Raw genomic sequence first — 15,812 nt, 5'->3', positions numbered from 1 at the left:
CAGGGTAGTATATGCGGTCCAGTTCTATACACCATATAATTATGCCAGCACTTTACAAGATCATATCAGTAAGTTTGATATTTCTGTGATGGGATATGCCGATGATCACTCAGTGTATGATTCATTTAATCCAAATTCTAGTTCTAGTATGGAAAATACAATCACCAAATTACAAGAGTGCCTCATATCCATCAACGACTGGATGAAGTCCAACAGACTAAAAATGAACAGTGAAAAAACAGAGTTCATACTATTGGGAAGCAGAGCTCAACTCCTGAAATGCGAGAAAGATCATATCATCGTATGTCAGGACAGAATACCACGTGGTTCATCTGTAAAATACCTTGGTGTTAATATCGACGACCAGCTATCTTTCAAGAACCACATACGTGATAAATGCAGAACGATAGCTGTTAATTTATACTATATTCGTCAAATCCGCAAATTTCTCTCCAAGGACCTTTGCCAACAACTAGTTCAATCGCTCGTGCTGTCACATATTGATTACGCCAATGCATTGTATTATGGTCTACCTGCTAATACCCTTGCTCCAATGAAGAGGTTACTGCACCAAGCTGCGAAAATAATTGTCAGGAAAGGTCGGTATGACAGTGCAACTAACGCCATGCGATCCTTGCACTGGCTTCCGATGTCTCATAGATATCAATTCAAAATAGCGTGTCTTGTATGGCTTTCGCTTAAAGGTTCCGCTCCAAGTTACCTGAGAGATATTCTTACTGTCCGGAATGTTTCTCGCCGTACTCGTTCAAGCGCCAGCAATTATAACCTGACAATCCCACGAACTAAACGAAAGACATTTGCTGACCGTTCATTCGCCGTAGCAGGACCCAAAATTTAGAACAGATTACCAAGTCACATTAAGCACTTAGACGACTATAATCAGTTTAAAAAACATTTAAAAGCACTATATTTCAAAGAATGTTACGATACTAATTGATGTGAAGCGCCGCTGATTATAATATTAAATGTTGTATAAATGTGCGCTATACAAGTAATAATAATAATAATAATAATAATAATAATAATATATACTGTATTAACTTGAAAACTGAAATTAATTCTACAGCATGCAGGGCGTAGTTGTTTTCGCTTTGTTGCTGAAACATAATGCACTAAACAAAAGAACAAAAGCAGCAGTATTTTAACACATTAACACACTCAATTAATAAATGGGACACCCCTATTCTCCCATCTTTTTATAATGGTATAGTCCATATAAGTCGAGGTGGCTGAAAACGGCACCTGATCCGTATAAATGATTGAGAATGGAAAACGGGCTATTGTTTGAAGGTTTCCATAGCAAAAAAAAAACATATTAAAAGCAGAAGTAATAATGTTGTCTTACCTCAAGGCTTCTGACTCTAGAGAAGAAGGTGCCCCGTTATTCTTGGCCGATAACTTCTTCCCAGAGGACGACAATTTCATATCTTGAAATGGTTTTAAATAAGTGAATATGAAATTGACGTTCACATTCTCACCAGCATGCTCAATTGCTCGTGTGATCTTCAGATAATATTTATTTAGATTCAGATAATATTTATTTAGATAATAATGAATGAATATATACAAAATAGAAAAAAGATATTAAAGTGAACATAGATAAAGCAGTAATTGGTAGTCATTATTATCATGGATCCCTTCTAGAAGTTAAAAACTTGTCTCGTAGGGACCCATAACAAAACACATTACTAAAAAAATAAAAATAACCTAGAATATATAATTATATAATTTAGGATAAAAAATTACAGTATAATAACATAACTAACATCTTCTTTATAAAAATTATTTAAATTATATTTCAATAGTTTCATATTAATTATAAATGAAATAACTACCGATATTGGTAAATGAAAAAAAAATATGTATACATAAATTATAATTCCAGTATATATATAGTATATACTATATATACATTATATATAGTATAGATTAAAGATTGCAATAATAAACAACAACTAATATTTTGTGTAAGACACAAATAGTATATGAGTATAAATAATGATAATAAGCATATTAACTAAGCAGTATAATATTTAGATATATAATGATTCTTTAACTTTTTTCGGAAAGTAAATAATGATATTGACGTTTTGATATTTGGTGGGATATGATTCCACAAATTAGGACCTGATATAGTTATAAAAAATTTAGTTTTTGTAAGTCTAGCAAAATAATCACATAACTTAACAGTAAAATTTGGCCCAATATAGCCGTTTAGGGGCTTGCGCCCCTCCTCGGGCGGCCTCTCGCGGCGGCATCGCTCTTTTGTATTTCTTTTTCCTTGTTTTTCTTTATATAAAATTAAAGGTACTAGATTTTGTGAATATGCGTACATACACTGAATCCCGTCGCTGTGTCACCATTATATAGACAGTGTCGAACAATCGGTAGCCAATCAACTTTCAAATACGTTATGACGCAAGGTGACGATTTAAAAAAACAAACAAAAATCAGTTCAATGCCTGTGCGCGCCCGTGCCTGTGGCATAATTTGCCCGGTTGAATGGTTCTTTGATGGAACCAAAATTGATGTGGTTAATTTGTTTAATATAAATATGTTTAGCTTAACAAATGAATGATACAAAGGACCACTGCTATGTGAAGCTACTACTTAAAAGGAGGATAGGCCTATATAATTTTGAGCAGCAGCTAAAATCATGTTTAAAATTAAAAATTAGTAATCCAATAGTCTTCTATACGGTTAGTGAATTGTTGTGAGGATCGATTCGAAGATATTAATAAGCATTTACAATGTTTTCCAACCGGGCAATTTTAGGTAACTGGCATGACATTCGTCTTTTTAAATGTATACACGTTTTAAAATCGTTTCATTCAAACATAGTCACGTGCATGGCGGGGCGGTTGGGTGCTACCCGTCCGATCAAAAATGCATAATATTCAAATCTTATATACGTACCTAAAAAGTGTACGGTATGTACAAACATAACATATTTTTGAAAAGTGCTAAATAGGAAATTAATAACAATATATTTTATTTTGCTATTATTTTAGATTATCTATTTTATGCTCAATAAAAATGTCCATTTATATTGAACACCAAATTTAATCTTCTATGCCGAAAGTAAACCCCTGACATTACTTCATTAATTTGTGATGTTGCGCTGATAGGCCTCAGTTCAGGCTTACGACGAGAAGATTCCAGAAGAATTCAAATCGAATACGGTTGTCTTAGAGTAACCGTTACAGAACAAACAAATAAAGTTAGTGTTCAACAACAAAGTCTTTTTTTTTATATTAATGTTAATCTTAATTTTTCATGTTTTTGGCGGAAAATACATCTAAAACTGGTAGAGAAATTCAAAATTTAAGAAAATACAAAGGCCAGTTTGATAGACTAGAGGATGCCATAAGACTACTGACAAAGAAACTAAATCGTACGAAATGCGTTTTGACAAATATAGGCCTACAGCTGCGGATCCTTACAAAAAAAATATACTACCAATGCTCTGTTAGGAAATTGCTAATCATAGGCCTAATCCTAGAAAAGGATATATATGTAATCGCTTGTTTATTATAGCACCTACCTAATATCATATATAATTAATTTTCCTTTTCTTTTCAAATTGATGCATGTTGAATGTTAAGTGCTATAACGGGCAATTATGCCAAAACGCATTAATAGTTGCTTGGCTTTATTTGGTTTTACCATATTGTTGAATTTTACTCAACAAAATATACATTCTTATTTAGGTGTGCAAATCAAAGCGAATATATGCGTTGTAAAAGTGTAAAGAAATAAGACATACATTTAAATGAAGATTAGATTTTTCGGTAACACGTACGCACAATAGACAGTTTACGGATACGACATAAAAAATAAAAACAAAAAAAAAATGAAAAACCAAAATTTTTTTTTTTTAAAGTTTGGTTTAAAGTGAATTATTCAAAACCTCCTTGATTCAATCGTCATGGTTCATCAGCTCAATTTCCTTCTTTTGAATGAATGTGTTTGTTAAAAATAACGATTCTTTCAAGTGTTAAAGATACGAACGAGTGTTTCTATAGAAACTGAATAAATTTACAGTTGAAAGATTACGACTGATTAAACCACCGCGACGATTAATCACTGTGTATAGTATGGCACGCCAGGACGGACATAACTATGTCAAGTTGACCTCGCTCGTGTTATGTAGACATCGCTCGTGTTATGTTTACATCGCTCGTGTTCAGTTTACACATCGCTCGAACAAAAACAGTAAATGAAATCGAAAAATTGTCCAATTGACTGGAAGTCAATGTGTTTTTGATTGAATTTAACCGTTTATTTTGTATTTTTATAAGTGAAAACAGAAGTGATTAACTTTATTAATACTTCGAAATTGCTTAAAAGGTTTTTTTTTAAATTTATCTTCATTTTTCATGTTTTTGAAGGACAATAAGGCCTACATCTTTAAAGAAATTTGGTAGAGAAATCAAAATTAAATAAATGAAATACAAAGGCCAGTTTGATAGACTAGGATGCCATAAGACTATTGACAAAACTAATTACGAAATGCGTTTTGACTAATATACAGCAGCTGCGGATCCTTTAACAAAAAAATATACTACATTGACAGCAACAGAGACAACAATGACAGGCAGATCTCATTGCAATTTATTGTTCGTTCAGATATCTTCCTTTATACCCGGCTATTATGATATATATTTATATATCTCATAAGTATATTACCGTACCATTAAAAAAAATATTAGGTTGGCGGTCTTAGCAATAGAAAAAAAAATGCCGTCCTCTGACACTAAAGACGGCAATTTGCCAGTAAATGGTAGTACCACTACTACTGGGCGTATAGTCCGGTCAATGGGTAGGCTTATACCTACACAAAATTAGAACAGAATTTATTTTTGTGATAAATATCTCTAAAGAACTACAGTATCAGAATAACATATCACAAATAGAGAAAAAAAATGTAGTTGGATTGAAACCTTCGTTCATTTATGCACAATTATTAAAACATCCCATTGGAACGTCACTTTCAATTTTAGCACATGATAGGTTTTATTTCAATTTCAATTTATTTCCACAATATAATAAAATACAGGATAATAAATACAATGAAGTAATCATGTGGGAAGGGTCATATAAGTCAGAAAGACTTTTGACGTTAGACCCACCCCAAGATATAACATTAAATACGAATACGAAAAAGAAAAAAAATATACATAAACTAATAATAAATAAAAGAAAACAAAGCTACAATTTCTATTTAAACCATTTTATCTGATCTTAACTGGTCTTATAAAATATATATATTTAACGTTCATCATATCTTGTTGTAGTTGTAGATGCAAAATACACGTGAAGCGTTGTTTTTCTATCAATATATTCACAACGTTGAGAGCGGTCATTCTTCGGCAGTTGCCTTTGTGAAAATAAGGCATTTCTGTGTCATTTTGAAATAGGCTTACATTAAATCTCTAAAATAAAAACAAATACCTTAATAAAGATAAAAATGATTTCCAGCTTACTCGGTGTGATTGTGTACTTCGAAATCAAAACGTCTAAAGCTCTGTCTATACTATCAAACTTTGTGACAGAAGAAATGTGATGTGACCATGTGAACATGATGTCATATCACTACCATATTTGGGCATATCACTACCATATTTGGGCACATCACACTTTTTTTTTGTCGAACTAGTTTGAAAGTTTAGACAGATCTTAAGAATTAAACACTTTTTTCCCCGCGGTTTCTAATAAAAACCAGCTCTCTCTCTCCCCTCCAGAGATACTAAATTCTATGAAAACTAAATTTTCGGAGTACAGTACAGTATTAACCCCAATAATGAATCACCTTTTTGTCTTTGGCTGCGTATCTTCTGTTTCATCGGGAGAATCCTGTGAAAGACTGACATTTGAATTTCTTTTACGCCCTAAACTTGTTAATACAGACACTGCCTCTGTCTCAGCACTATCTCTGAAAAATAACAAATTACTGTTATACAAAGATACAGAAACTTATCTTATAAGATAATTATATGTACATGAATATACGGTAATGTTAAAAATCTTATTGAATGTTTTTTTTAATTTTTTTTTTTAATAAAATATTTTATTTTTATATTTGCATGGGCAATATTGGGGTACAACATTGTATGAAGTGTATGACAGTTGTCATCAGACTATTAAAAACTTCATTAAGCAATAACTTAGTATCCAAAGATTTGTTTATTATTGTTTTCTATGATGAAAGCCCCTGCACCTTTTTCAAACATCTTGGATCCACCGATAAACAGAAAGAATAGAGACATACTTTAATCATTTGGCCTCCCAGGGGGCTTAGCACAGCAGGTTCTTTTTCATTCTGTTCATCCATGATTCCTGTCCTAAAAATAATTAATATTAATATTATTAATAGGTATAAATAAAGTTATTAATATAGTTCAGACAGTATTATTATTAATTACATTACATACATAGCGCCTACTTTTAAAAACTAGACAGACCAAGCTTTCACACCACGCGCGGAACCCTCAGCAGCTGAGCTTCCATAACAATAAAATAACATGCGCCTAGCCTGGACCTAGCTAGCTGGAGGACAGTGGACTAGAACTAGGCCTAGTCTAGGGCCAAGCCCTCTCTACTACTAGCTAGTACTACAGAATCTAAAGCTCTGACTACACTATCAAATTTTATGTGACAAAAAAGTGATGTGGCCATATATGGACATGTTGATGCCATGTTGCCATCACTACCATATTTGTTTAAAATCATGTTCGCAGTAACTTTATAATTTTTTTATTATCTTAACAAAAACCTTTAAACAAATTGATTGTTTTGATATTACATTCGATATTTAAAGCCTTGTGAAAGTTATAGTACAGGAAAGATATGCTCAGAATCAGTAAAAGGTTGAAAAAATTGCAACAGAATTTTTTTCACCACAATGCATTTCTATAAGGTCCCTATATGAACATACTAAAAGTCCAGGTAGGGGAAATAGGTTTTTTTAAACAAAATGGCCGTCAATGGCAAAAAATGTCTAAAAATGAACAAAAAACATTGTATATCTAATTACCACTTGATAGCAGTTTTTATAATGCTTTTTATATTTCTTTACTGTCAAACATTTAAACTGCAATATACATATTAATTCAAGTGCTATTTAGCAGCAAAAACACACATTTTAAGTATCAAGATATCACCACGGTTATAGTAATAGACAACGTAGGCCTATGCATCATAATGCAGGACTACGGTGTCTAATAAAACAGTTCATTTACATTTGTACTGTCACAACAATAGAATTATACAATCTTAGAATCTATTAATCCATTCATTTTCATTGTCCAGTTATCATCCTCTGTCTATAGGTAGGAATTAAGCATGTGCTGATGCTGTGGTATTTTTTACAAACGGTGGTACTCGTGGTAAATTTATCGTCAATGGACACATCACGCCATTTGTAACTTTCCATCCCCTAGTCTGTGGGTTGAAGAGTATTTTCTATCCACTGCTGTACCATGGTAATAGACATGCAGCATTTGTTGTTGGGGGAATAGACTTTATTTCAAGTGCTGTTTTGCTTTTTGCTACTTTCTCCCTGAACGTATTCCTCCATACAGTATATAGCTACCAATGCCAATTCCTCTGATGCGATGGTTTCTTTCTTTTTTTTTGGAGACGTTTGGTTTTACAGAGTTTGTAAGCATACTACTGCCCAGGTGTTATGACTTTTTAAGACTAACACCTTTTCCTATACCAAATAGATGGGATGTAGTATCACATCCCTGAATTCCATGTATAAAAAGCAAATTGATTTTTACAGAGCTTCACACCAAGGAAAGACTTTACATGCATTCACAGTGCTCCCTCATCGAGAACATACGGTTAAATCAATGAATGAAGCAACCGTGACAGAATATTAATTTAAGAGGAAAGAACATAATAATTATTACACATGGGTCAAAATCAACCATATTCATCAATAGAGAAGCAGTGCACATTCCCTCACATATACTATTTCATCATTGATGGCTATGTGAGACAGTCATACACAATGCATCATTTGTTGAAAAAGAACCTTGTACTTTTCCTGCAGCCCTCTTTTACTCCATTGACTCCATACACACTGCTAGACTACTCAGAAACCTTCATCTCACTGCCCAATGTATGTTATCAATGGGGGAGCACTGCTACATCAAACCTCTTGGACCGAAACAGTAACATTTCAAGACATTTATTATGTACCATGTATGTTTGTTACTTTATGTGAAGGCAAAGTAAACTCTTGTGTTTAATGGCTATAATTATGGGCCGTAAGTAAATTTGGTTTAGGAAAAGGTGTTGGTCTTAAAAATCATCACATCACAGTTGGAGTTGTATGTCAAATTCTGTAAACCAAACGGTTTCCAAAAAAAAAAGAAAACATTGCATCAGGAATTTGACATTGGTAGCTACCGTATATATGGAGGGAAGTCAATGGGGACTTTAGACAGCCTACTTTTCTTTGAGAAAGTTGCAAAAAGCAAATCTATTATTCCCTTGCTGCAAAATTTCATTTCGTGAGTCTTTATTACCAGGTATTATAGCATTGGATAGAAAATACTCTTCAACCCACAGACTAGGGATGGAAAGTATTGATGACAAATTTACTACCAGCACCAGAGAAACTATTAAAGTTGATTAGATGTACCTGTAAATAAGGTTGTAGTAAAATGAATTGCAGTTGCAGAATATGGTTTTGACTGCTGCTCCACTATTTTTTAAGAATGCCACGGCATCAGCACATGCTCAATTCCCTACCAATAGATGGAAGATGAGATACTGACAAGATGAAAGTGAAATTACCGCATTTATTTGAATAAATGCCCTTGGCGGTTGATTTTTAAGGAGGGTAGTGGGGGCGTGTAATCGTCGTGAGGAGTTTATTCGGAGAGGCGTTTATTTTTGTGGGTGTAATGTGGTACGGTAACATGTATAATCAAATAAATACACCCTTTAGATATGAACAAATACAACACCATCATGTCATTCAGTGAATAGAGATGTGTTAAAATACAATATTGTGTATATAATACTGTATGCATGTGGCGGGGCGTACATTCGAGGAAATAAATTCAAAATGATGTCCAATGGGGGCGGGGACGGGTGCAGTGGCGTAGATTATTCAAAATGATGTCCAATGGGGGCGGGGGACGGGTGCAGTGGCGTAGATTATTCCAAATGATGTCCTATGGGGGGGGGGGGGCGTTTATTCGATTTTTCTAAATGTAGCATTTATCCGAATAAATACGGTAATAGATTGTAGTCCAGTGATGGGGCAAGGATTTTCCCGATGAGGGGGAGGGGGGGGGGGGGAGGAGAGCGCAGCTAGCATCAATTGGCTGGGCCATCAATTGGAGGGCACCCAGAAGTTCCGACAATATTATACCGGTAAAGGGTAATTTTAATCACTTTTAAAAATGAAAATCCTTGAAACAGCACTCAATGGGGTATTGTTTCATATTAGGAAATATCATCATATTGTCTACATATACTCCCGAAAATAGCCAATTGGGGAGAGGGGATGGGGGGGGGGACAGACTCCCTCACCCTTCCCATGATCTCCTATCCCTATACCCCTCCCCACTGGCACCACCAATGTTGTAATATATTGTTATAACAGTACAAATGTAAATTAACTGATTTATTATTAGACACCGTAATCCTATGCATTAAGCATAGGAAGGACTGCGTTTATATATTATAACAATAGGGATATATCTATAAGATACTTAAACATTTGTTTTTCGGCCATTTTCTAATTAACAGCACTTAAAATAATGTGTATATTGTAGTTCAGATTTTTGAAACTGTAAAGAAATATATAAACCTTTGTAAAAACTGTTATAAAGTGGTAATTAGATCTATCATTTATGTTTTTTTTGTCCCTTTTTAGGCATTTTCGCCATTGGCGGCCATTTTGTTTAAAAAAACCTATTTCCCCTACCTGGATTTTTCTAGACTTTTAGTATGTTCATATAGGGACCTTATAGAAATGCATTGTGGTGAAATAAATTCTGTTGCAATTTTTTCAACGACATTTCATAGTTTTCCTGTACTATTATACATTTTAAAAGCAAATGACTCGACTCGATACTCCTACATAAGCATAGTTGGACCCAAAGATGGCCGGTGTGCACCCCACGTGACTTTCTAAAATCCGTGAACGCAATGCCGTAACTGCGGCTTTTTATATATATGGCCGGCTTTGGCCTTATATATTATTTGAATATTGATATAATTATATCATCCGAGCATACATCATCATCATGCATGGGTGATGATAAATAGACCTGCCCATGAGGGCGCTCTGATTCAAATATCATCCAGCAGAGCCAATCTTTATTTAGCCTAATTGATGGCTCTGAATATCTAATCAATTAATATTATCATCATCCATCATCAGCTAATGCCTCCCGTCAGTCAGTTATAAAGTTTGATCAGAAGATTCCGATGTTTGCGGGATTGTTTTGTTTCACTATGAATAAACAATTTTTTTTTAAACTGAGTTTAGGCCTATGTATATCAAGATTAATTATTCTAAGCAGCACAGTATTAACCAGTTTCACAATGATTATGACCGGGCCAATAAGTCACACGAATACGAATAGTGTTACATTTGGTAACGCTACTAATTTAGTGTAAACAAAATCAATGTTTATTCTAAATTAATGACTATATATAACATGGTACAAAAGAGTGATGATATTTAAATATGGTACATTTGAAATGAAGTGGTCAACTTTATAGTCCTCTTTTGCATTACATCTTTTTTTTTTTAATTTAAAGCCCCTTTCACACAGCCTCGGCTATTTATCAATGCTAAGTACTTTTGTACACTGCATTCAGTCAAGTGAAAAAGTCAGTCTGCCTCACGACACGATTATTACTGTATCTAATTAGTATTAGATTACTACCGCATGTAAATATTAACATTGCTAAAACGGGAAAATTATTCCATTATATTATGCTATTATAGTATTATTGTTGTTGATATTATATCGATATTGTTCTGGGTTTATATTTTGTCTGGTTTCAATCGTCACCTTACGATCACGACGTCATAACGTATTTAAAGTTGATTGGCTCCGATTGTTCAACACTGTCTATATAATGGTGACACCGCGACTGGATTCAGTATTACCAGATGGATACCAAAAGATGTAATAATTTCATATTTTCGAAAGAAACTCAAAAACGCAAGTCTAAAAGTAAGTCTAATACAAAAAAGCGGCGCCGCCGCAAAAGGCCGCCCGAAGAGTACAAGCCCCGAAAAATCTATAGTGGGCCACACTTTACTGTTAAGTTAGGTGAGTATAAGATCACACCAGCAAATGAGCATTCTAAAGAGAATATGAAGGTCAATTTACTAGTCACTAGCTCATTTCTTACTAAGGATCAATTGTCGTCCTCTGGAAAGAAGTTTTTAAAGACCAGAAATTCCACGGGAACTTCTATTCAATTAAAAGCCGCTTTCAGGTAAGACAAACTCTTGCTTTGTTATGCTTTTTTTAAACGTTAGCAACAAATTGTCATTTTCGTTCTTTTTATAATTGATTTTCTATAAGAAATGTGTGTTGATCGTTGACATTTATTTATTTTTAGCTGCCAAGGAAATTAACTAAGTTTAACAGTATTGTTGAATTTTACTTAAAAAAAATACACATTATCTTGTCAAAGCGAGTGAGACTAACTATTTAAGCGTCCCTTAGGATTTTTTAACACAAAACCGTAAACAAGTTAATCCGATATACCCCTGTTGAAAATCAGATGGGAACATATTACTATTTCTCACTTGTCCAAGTTGTATAATAATAACTTTAGAGTTTTCGGATGAGCTTAACTCAGTTAATGAACGCTTAATTCTAGTGCGTGTGAACACATACCTCTGTTAATTTAACTCTTTTTTATTGTATAGCTTTGAGGTGTTACTCTTGCTCTTACCCGATGCAAAACTGGAAACTCAAACTAAAATCAAGTATTCCCCTTCCAAAGCTCACTTCAAACTTACAGATAAGTCGGCGGTTGTTTCGGTGTGTATGTCGGTTACATGGCTAGAAAGAAAGAACATAGATGATGTAAAAAAAAGCCTGGAAGTGAACCTTAAAGGTATGCACATTGCGTTTGAAAGTGATAGAAGCAAAATAGACACATTTACCGTAGAGGCATATTTACTGCGGTACCAAAACTATATTTTGTAATTTCACTGTAAAATATTGCTATAGGCCTACATATTTTTTGTGATTTCATCAAAGAAGTTGTGTTGAAATGTTAACAAAATAAGATTCTCTTTTTATATTCTGCAGAGTTAAAAAATGCAACGAAGAAAGCGATAAAGAAGTCGGACAAATCGATCATGTTCGTCTGGACAGAGTCTCCCCGATTTGCTGATTTAGTTTATAACGCATGGGAGAATATTAAACACGGTTTGAAAGCTAATACTATGCTCATTGTAGTTCTAGTTGAAAAAGAACAACACTTTAACTAGAAGACCGCTTAATTAACAGTAATAAAGAGGAGGAGGAGAAGGAGGAGGTGGACGGGCGGCAGCGGCGGCGACGGCGATGGTGGTGGGTGGGTGGTGATAATTTAAAACAAACAACATTTGTACAGGATGATATGTTGATAAATATTATTAATAATATAGACAATTGTCACACGATTATGTTTGAATAAATATTATCCTGCACAAATGAAAAAAATGTGTAAAGTGAAATATTCAAGCGATACCACAGTTTTAGCAGTTCGTATACTGCTGAAATGTTGCCTGTGACCTGTCAACATCGACCCTTGGGATGAACACCCTTACAATATCAAAAAGGAAAAGAATAAAATAATCACGCATTTAAAACAGTAACGCTTCTATAATCAGCGTGTAAACTAAACCAAAGAAATTGTTATAGTATCACAGAATGGCATCTGAATTTACACTTACTAGGAGCAAGTATACTCGGGGTTTCAAATGTAGTTTAAAATCAGATTCATACTCGCCCTATATACCATATTTATTCGAATAAACAAATGCGTTTATTTTTTGGGTGTAATGGAGAATTAAATAACCCATCAGATTTGGAAAAAATATTTATTTAATTAAGGCATAACACAATTAATATCGAGAAATGATAAAATACAGTAACAATGGGGCGTGGCGTTTATTCAAAATTATGTTAGAGGGAGTTTATTCTTGGGAGGCGTTTATTCAAAGCAGGGCGTTTATTCGAATAAATACGGTAGGCCTTATACGGATTATACTTTACCCAAGTTTCTACTCGATCGAAGTTGGCCTAATTTGAAAATGTTGAGATTTGACATTGACGACATAACGAAGGCAAACTCGTTCTTTCTTACTGAGCTGCATTCCGCCCACCAAGTTTATTTTCAGGGAAGAGTCTAAATCTCATCCATGGCGCACCTATTTAGTTTACGCATGCGCACTTAATTCAGGGATAGATGGACCGCAATTTATATATAGATCGTTACTTTGCACAATTCATCTATTATTTGTAGTGGAATTATTGCATGAAAATTACTATGATAAAACTTTCACCATCGCGTTGTTGCACCTTGCATACATACTGTAATAACAGATGAATTAGACCCATTTTTAAATTTTACCCTGACCTTTGACATTGCATGACCTTGGTTGGCGCCCTCCTCCTCAGTATTGTTTTCTTGCATACATAATAAATATATCCATATAATTATTGTTTTCCACAAGTTTCAGCTCGATCGAAGCAATTAAAAACATTCAAGATTTGAGGACCTAACGAACGCAAACTCGTTCTTTCTTCAAAACTCCCACACTAATAATTAAATAATAAAATAAGTTTGAAGACCATGCGACCCCTTAAGTCTCTGAATAAACCCGGACGACAGACAGACAATAACACGTTTTTGGTGAATTATAGTAAGATGGCAAAAATATTACATCTTACCGTATTTGACAGTTGATTTGGCTCCCGGCAATATCAATTAGTAATGTTCTATTTTTAGAAATGTCGTAGCGAAATTGCACAAAACAAGGTACAATATAAGTACAATGTAATTCTGCTGTAGAATTAGAGAAGTATCACCAAGTATACGAAATACTAGGCCTATTATACGTCTTCAAATAACATCTACAATGGGAAGAATTTTGGTGTTAAACTATGCGATTTTTAAGTTTGCACGCGCAGTTGAGCACAACCCCCCCCCCCCCACCCCCATGAACATCATCTGCAAAACATATTGAATTCTAATAAATTATAAATTACCATTACAAATGAAAATGTAATAACATTGTACAAATTGAATTGGATATGTTTTATGAATGAAATAATATGTCAGGAGTTCACTTTCGGCATCATAACAATTGACAATAGTAACGCATCGTGGAAAGGGGAAAAGTTCGTTCATCGTTCAGATTGCAGATCGTTAGAGTCCATGGTACTTTCATCCTCTGGAAGAAAACTCAAGGATACACTAAATTTAAACATTAATTAATTAGATTCAGAAATTCTGAGGTAAGCAAATAATATTAATTTCCGTTCTGTTAATTAGAATAACTAGATGGTACGCTCGCTTCGCTCGCGTACCATCTAGGCTGTGCCCACAGATGGTTCTCGAATACACAGTAATTTCAGCGTAAAAAGAAATGCTTTTTTTTAATGTACGTACTGCAGGACTATAATAGTTATTGTGGTTTACAGAAACGAATAAATAGTATTGCAATACTATATCGAGATAGGTTTTAGGTTAATTCCCAAAGGGCCAATAAACTTACCTAAAGCTGGTGGTACTTGTGTTAAAGCAAAGAGTTATATTGGAATGTTCCATTCATCGGAAATCAATACATTTGTATAAACGTATATTACTACTACTACTGCGTAGAGCTTGCTCGGATCCTTTTGACTACTTCTTTCCAGCCGTCTCTGTTCATCATTGCTCCTGGTAGCTCTTCAATTGTATGGCCGGAGTCCGCAACTAGTTGGTCAATGAATGATTTTGGGGGCCTGCCTGGTCTTCTTGTCCCATGTGATGGCATCCAGAGCATAAGTTCGCTTATCAGTTCACTTTTGTTGCGGAAAGAGTGTCCAACAAATCGGACTCTTCTTTCTTTGATAACATCGGTGATCTTGCGAAGATTCCCATATAGCTGAGCGTTGGAGAGGTGCTCTTGCCACGAAACGTTAAGAACGGCTCGTAGCATCCTAGTATATGTTCCGTTTAGAGTGTTTTCAAGTTTCTTAGTTAGGGTCCATGTCGATGACCCGTAGAGAAGGACAGACTCGACTGTGGTCTTAAAGAAATTTTTCTTCATGTTGTTTGAGATGTTGGACTTCCATATGACAGTCAGGCGTTTGAGAGCTGACCAGGCTTTGCTGATACGTATATCAACGTCTTTTGCTGTTGAGGCAATGTTGCTGCCAAGATAGGTGAACTGGTCGACTTGATTGAGAGCGTATCCGGAGCTAGTTTGAATTTGACCTTGACAGTTTACGTTCATACTTTCTGGTTTTTTTTGGCATTTATGTGGAGGCCGATTGAGGATGCAGCATTTTCAAGGGCGTGTAGGAGGGTTTTTGCTCCAGCAATCGTGTTCGACAACAGGGCTATATCGTCAGCATAATCAGCGTCAGTTACCAATTTCGCAGGGAACCTCTTACTGATTCTTGGCTTCAATGTTAAGCCGTGTTTGTTGAGTGGATCAATAGCCGAGCGGAGAACATAATCAAGACATATGATGAAGATGTAGGGAGCGAGAGTATCTCCTTGAAGCACGCCTGCTTTTACCCGAAACGGATCAGTAT

The 15,812-nt window shown here is 34.7% G+C and overlaps 3 protein-coding genes and 1 long non-coding RNA gene across 4 annotated transcripts; 2 read left to right on the top strand and 2 right to left on the bottom strand.

Annotated features, from left to right (window-relative positions):
* The first annotated feature begins 88 nt into the window (after window positions 1-88).
* Window positions 89-859, top strand: LOC140057140 (uncharacterized). Its single transcript, XM_072102689.1, has one exon. It carries the CDS (start codon window positions 89-91, stop codon window positions 857-859), a length of 771 nt encoding a protein of 256 aa, XP_071958790.1.
* Window positions 860-5,912: 5,053 nt separating this feature from the next.
* LOC140057372 (uncharacterized) lies at window positions 5,913-6,523 on the bottom strand. The gene is made up of 3 exons (XR_011846930.1): window positions 6,486-6,523; window positions 6,242-6,365; window positions 5,913-5,956 (listed from the first exon to the last, which is right to left on the bottom strand). It is a non-coding gene; the product is annotated as an uncharacterized lncRNA (long non-coding RNA).
* A 4,650-nt stretch (window positions 6,524-11,173) lies between these two features.
* Window positions 11,174-12,790, top strand: LOC140057249 (uncharacterized). Its single transcript, XM_072102817.1, has 3 exons — window positions 11,174-11,502; window positions 11,942-12,132; window positions 12,330-12,790. Exons 1-3 carry the CDS (start codon window positions 11,378-11,380, stop codon window positions 12,509-12,511), a joined length of 498 nt encoding a protein of 165 aa, XP_071958918.1. The 5' UTR covers window positions 11,174-11,377; the 3' UTR covers window positions 12,512-12,790.
* Window positions 12,791-14,881: 2,091 nt separating this feature from the next.
* Window positions 14,882-15,508, bottom strand: LOC140057137 (uncharacterized). The gene has a single exon (XM_072102687.1). The coding sequence runs from the start codon at window positions 15,506-15,508 to the stop codon at window positions 14,882-14,884; it is 627 nt and encodes a 208-aa protein (XP_071958788.1).
* Window positions 15,509-15,812: the final 304 nt, after the last annotated feature.

The sequence above is a fragment of the Antedon mediterranea genome, chromosome 8, assembly GCF_964355755.1.
Source record: "Antedon mediterranea chromosome 8, ecAntMedi1.1, whole genome shotgun sequence".
NCBI lineage: Eukaryota > Metazoa > Echinodermata > Crinoidea > Comatulida > Antedonidae > Antedon > Antedon mediterranea.
This window is presented reverse-complemented; position numbering and strand designations above follow the sequence as displayed.

Coding starts and splice junctions, on each gene's coding strand:
- LOC140057140 (XM_072102689.1), top strand. CDS start 89: ATGGGATATGCCGATGATCACTCAGTGTATGATTCATTTAATCCAAAT.
- LOC140057249 (XM_072102817.1), top strand. CDS start 11,378: ATGAAGGTCAATTTACTAGTCACTAGCTCATTTCTTACTAAGGATCAA. Junction 11,503..11,941: donor CAATTAAAAGCCGCTTTCAG/GTAAGACAAACT, acceptor TTTATTGTATAG/CTTTGAGGTGTTACTCTTGC. Junction 12,133..12,329: donor CCTGGAAGTGAACCTTAAAG/GTATGCACATTG, acceptor TATATTCTGCAG/AGTTAAAAAATGCAACGAAG.
- LOC140057137 (XM_072102687.1), bottom strand. CDS start 15,508: ATGAACGTAAACTGTCAAGGTCAAATTCAAACTAGCTCCGGATACGCT.